The following is a 5019-nucleotide window of genomic DNA, read 5'->3' as shown; positions in this document are numbered from 1 at the left end:
TATATAGTCCAGAAAAAATCATATTAAAGTTTCGTGGCATTTGGACTTCGTTTGGTAGGGTAAACTTGCAAAGCAAAAAACACATAGAAAAACTGGAACTAGCACTGGGAACTGGGTCAATAGGTTAGTGCTCAAAAATATTACAAATTGGTATATAAATGCCCAAAAAGTATCCTAGAATGATAATATATCAGCATGGAACAATAAAAAATTATAGATACGTTGGAGACGTATCAATCTCCATCGAGCAATCCATCGCCGAAGAGGGGATCCGTAGGATCCCGCGACAGCACGTCTGCGACACGTGGCGACATTTCTAGTGCGGGAATTGAGGCACCTCACCACTGCCCCCACTCACGATGACGCTACTGATTCCGCTCCTTCACACGCGCTCCCACGATTCAAAAATCACGGAGACTCCGCTGCACGGGCGCCTCGAATGAATTCTATCCTATGACTTAAGACGGGGTGATTCAGACGTCCAATCACTCGTCTTTCCGCAAGACATTAGTCACTCTCATGAACACAAGGATGATCATATCGCCCTAACCATGGGGCGAATGGGATCCGTCCTAACTTCGTCTCATCATTCGAAGCTCCGAGCTCGTGTTCGTCCGAATCATCAACTCATCTCTCCGAGAGACAAGCAATAAGTGTCGATTGTAAGCGGGCACACGCGCCCGAACATTCAGGTTGTTTCATTCCTGAATCCGTGGTGGCAAGCTGAGAGTTCGAGTGAAACAGCCCCGAGCTGCGTCATTGGCGTCCCCAAGACACCGAGGACACCACGAAGTATCTTTCACTCGGTCATCAAAACCTCCACCGATTCAGGGGCTATTGATGGGTGTGTCTATTAGGGGTAGGGCCATGGACCAGCATTCTTTGGCCCACCTAGGGCCCCACACAGTCATCAACGTCATCAAAGCTTTCGGTGAAGTCTCATTCCCAGTCGGGCAAGGAGGTTCTCACTCGGAGTCACAAGGTCACTCGGACTATCTTTCATTAGTCGGACACACTCCAACACTTGGATTAAGGCAACGTGCGGACGATGAAGAGGCTGCAACGACAAGAGGCTTAAATGACCACATAATGCACAGTGAAGGCCGACGTTACCAGTAACTCCGGAGTTAGAGATGCTGTTACTAGTAACTTCCATAGTTATTAGCATTAACTCACCCTTGTAATGACGCTCAGTCGGTCGTGGCACACTCTATATAATCCACACGTGAGCTTCAGGACAAGGTTAACCGTTGTGTACACTCATACCCCGTAAGAAAACACCAGCCTCCGGGCTCGAGACATAGGGTCTTTACCACTCTCGAGTGGGGCCCTAACTCGTACATCTGAGTGCAACAAGTGCGGCATAGCTAGGCTTCGTCCTTCATTCGTACCCTTGATCATTCCCACGACAGGTGGCCCACTCTATATAAGCCACCCCACCACATAGCTCAGGCTGGCTCATTCTTCTCCCTCGGCTTCCGCGCCATTAGTCCGAGGACTTAGCTCAGGCATGTAGATCCGTTCTCCCCCCCCCCCCCTCTCAAATATACCATGTAACTCCATCTTCATGACAGATAAGCAAAGCCTCCCTGGACTACGAGACATATGGTTGTTATCTCTACTGTGAGAAGTCCGAACTCACTAAAATCACTATGTCACCGATTTGCATATCGATAGATCATGCTCCTTTATCCTACCCCTCTCTATTATCGGAATCGTTCCCACGACACTTACCTCGCCAAGTGCTCGGCGCACCCGATCAGATGCTTGACCGAGCAAGTGCGGCTAATTTTCAAGGAATTGGGGTGTCAAGTGATGGGTTGGCCATGTCGCTACCTGGGCCTCCCGCTTGGGCTGAGAAAAGTCGCAACAGCCCATTTGCAATTTGTGGTTGATAAAATGGCAGATCGATTACCGGCATGGCAGGTGAGACTACTATATCGCCCTGGGAGGCTGGAACTGTTGAAGACCACAGTCGCAACAACGCCCATCCATGCAATGATCGCTCTTGACTTGCCAATAAAGACGCTAGAGGTGGTGACCAAGATATGCAGAGGTTTCTTGTGGAAGGGGCGCCGTGATGTGAGTGTTGGGCATTGCATTGTGGCTTGGGACAAGGTGTGCTCCCCAAATGAGATGGGCGGACTCGGTGTGCCCAACTTGCGGCTGTTCAACTTGGCACCGTGAGCCTGATGGACATGGCTCACCAGAACAAACAATGGTAGGTCGTGGAAGGAGTTCAATCTCGAGGTATCACCGCAATCGATGGCCATATATAAGGCGGCTACGAAGTGTAGGCTGGGAGATGGTACTACCGCTAGATTTTCGATGGATTTGTGGTTAGAGGAGGGGAGAATTCAGGACTTAATGCCCACCCTATTCCTGGCTATCAAGAAGAAAGCGCTGGCTGACTGCACTATATGACACACTCTCCTAGTTGGGTGGAGACACGAGGTCTCATCTAACATGAATGCACAAGCGCTGATGGAGTTCCTGGCTCTAGTGGACCGACTGCAAGGCATTGACCTAACGGAAGGAGGTGAAGACAAGATAGTATGGATCTGGGAGGTGAACGGTTCCTTCTCTGCAAGGTCGGCCTACCGGGCGTTCTCCGCTGGCAGGATGAAGGCCGCTGGCGCCACACAAATCTGGAAATCACGTGCCCTGTCAACCTGCAAATTATTTACGTGGTTGGCCATGAATAACTCATGATTCACGACTGATAGATTACTAGGGATCAGTCGGTGCCGACTCCACTGATCCTAACTATGGTCCGAGATCGACCCACACAACTCATTGGCCTTGATTTTTTTGGCGAGGTCAGTGACCCGACCGGCCGACCCGGTCCATTCCCATCGTGAGTATCCGGCTTTCTTTTTTATGATTCAAATACCCATAAGGCCTTGTTCGGTTAATCCCAGCCAGGAGGGGATTGAAGAGGATTAAGGTAGAATTTGACTTGTAGGAGATTTAATCCCTTCCCAACCCCTTCAAATCTCCAAGAACCGAACAAGCCCTAAATGGTTAGCAACTGCCCTTCACCTTAACCGCCACTGACAGTCTGACACACGCCGGCCAGACGGCCATACGGCAGGCGACGCCAGGTCAGGCAGAGCTTTTCCCACCCGGGTCCGCGAAGCCTGGAGACGCCCGTGGCCGTGGTCAGTAGTCACGGGCCGAGCTGCCCTGCGCGGGCGCGGCGCTGCTCCGCCGCTCGTTCAGTTGGGCGCATGTGATCCCGGTCAGTCGAGCCCGCAGCGTTTCTTATCCACCACCCTATCTCCCTTCATCTGTCACTGCCGGAGACCGAGATGGACACCGCCCTTCCCGGAAAGACACCGAGCTTTCACAGCCGTGACATGACCATATCTCCCAAGACGATTCAAAATCCAGGCAAGAAAAAGAGAAGAATCCGGCGGAAAATTGAAAGCCACCAGCAGCAGTAGGCCGCATCTGCGGCGCCACTTGGAGTTGGGGTTGGAGGAGGAGACGAACCTGAACCTTGTGTTTCTTCCGTTGCTTGCACAACCACGACAGCAACGCCCGACCACAGCCGCTGGTATGACGACATCCCAAAGAACCAAATCCAGCAACACAAAATTGGCAGCCGAAATCGCCTTGTCTTGAGCTGCTCGCCCAGAGGGGCAGATCAAATCAAGCATGGAACCCCAGAAGAATAAAATAAAATGAAGAACAGGATCAAAGGCAGCTTTCACTGGGTCAGGTAGATGAAGAATGCAAGGACCCCTTGTTCTGGGATCAATTGGCTACTTATACCCAAGTAGAAATAGTACGCACACGTACGACAACGGGTAGAACAATTAAGGACAAGCACCACACAGATCGCTCGCGCGTACGGGATGCTCACTAATTACAAAAATCTCCCAATCAGCGACGACGCTAATGAACGAGAATTGCGAAAGGCGCTGGCAGCTTCCGACGGACTAAGACGGGGACGGGATGGGTGTAGTAAGGATTAAACGACGGGGTTAACTGACGCCGGTAGCTTAGTAGGAGCAGGCGGTCCTGAGCATGGAGCGGCCGCGGAGCATGCCGCGGTAGAGCGCCTCCCGGTTCGCCGGCATCGCGGCGCCCCTGCAGGACGGCTCGGGCGCCGCCGTCTCCTCCTCCGGCGCCGGGCGAGCTGGGCCGTGGTCGACGACGTCGGCCGCGAAGCGCACCCGCTTCATGCTCCCGCGCCTCGCCTTCTCCCGCTTCCGCTTCTCTGCACGCACAAAGAAAGAAACAGGGGACATCGTACGTAAGAACCAAGAACTGTGCTGTGCGGACGAATGGAGCAACGAACGGCACGGCTGTGGAGGAGGTGTCACACTCACCGGAGGAGGAGAGGCAGGGCCGGAGTCGAGCGGGAGACGGGGACGTGACGGCGGCGTCGGAGGAGACGAGGTGGTGGTCCGTCTGCTTGGCGCGGCAGAGCGAGAAGAGGACGAGGGTGCCGGATAGCGCCATGGCGGTGGCGGCGAGGGCGAGGCCGGCGTGGGAGCCGCCCAGCGCGGATCCCGCCCCGCCCGAGGAGGAGGATGACGACGACATGGCACAGTGCAGCGCAGATCACGGGCTCCCGGGGGTGTCCGGCCGCAGTGGGGAGGAGACGGAGAGCAGAGGCCCGACGACGGCGACTATCGTGGCTCGTGGTTGTTGAACCTGAGGGAGAGGGGGACCGTGCAGTGCTCGTAGGCGCGCACGCTGCTCCGGCTATAATATAGCGTGCGCGGCGGCTGTGGGCGACCTCGGTGGCCGTTGGGTCCGTCGCGGTGGTCACGTTTGTTTAGTTGGACAGGTCGGTTTATCGACTGGCACAAGTTACCTGGAAAGATCAAAGATGTTGGAGATGGGCCTGGAATCATTGGTGTGGGGGCCGAACGGTCATTTCGTAGTTGCTGTGACATTACAAAATTATTACTGCTACAAAATTAATGCCTGCTTTTGGCGAAGGAAGGCCATATGCTCGTGATCACCGCCGTCTGATCTGCTTACGCACGGATGGATATGAACTGT

General features: G+C 53.9%; 1 protein-coding gene across 1 annotated transcript; it reads right to left on the bottom strand.

Moving 5' to 3' along the window:
• Positions 1–3729: 3729 nt before the first annotated feature.
• LOC123412363 lies at positions 3730–4793 on the bottom strand. Its single transcript, XM_045105313.1, has 2 exons — positions 4338–4793; positions 3730–4225 (listed from the first exon to the last, which is right to left on the bottom strand). Exons 1-2 carry the CDS (start codon positions 4552–4554, stop codon positions 4008–4010), a joined length of 435 nt encoding a protein of 144 aa, XP_044961248.1. The 5' UTR covers positions 4555–4793; the 3' UTR covers positions 3730–4007.
• Positions 4794–5019: the final 226 nt, after the last annotated feature.

The sequence above is a fragment of the Hordeum vulgare genome, chromosome 7H (genome assembly GCF_904849725.1).
Source record: "Hordeum vulgare subsp. vulgare chromosome 7H, MorexV3_pseudomolecules_assembly, whole genome shotgun sequence".
NCBI lineage: Eukaryota > Viridiplantae > Streptophyta > Magnoliopsida > Poales > Poaceae > Hordeum > Hordeum vulgare.
The sequence above is the reverse complement of the archived record's forward strand: the minus strand, read 5'-3'. Positions and strand labels throughout refer to the sequence as shown.

Excerpts from the sequence above, each read along its gene's own strand:
- LOC123412363 (XM_045105313.1), bottom strand. The coding sequence starts at position 4,554 with ATGTCGTCGTCATCCTCCTCCTCGGGCGGGGCGGGATCCGCGCTGGGC. Across the intron at positions 4,226-4,337 it reads GCCCTGCCTCTCCTCCTCCG|AGAAGCGGAAGCGGGAGAAG; the intron begins GTGAGTGTGACA and ends TTGTGCGTGCAG.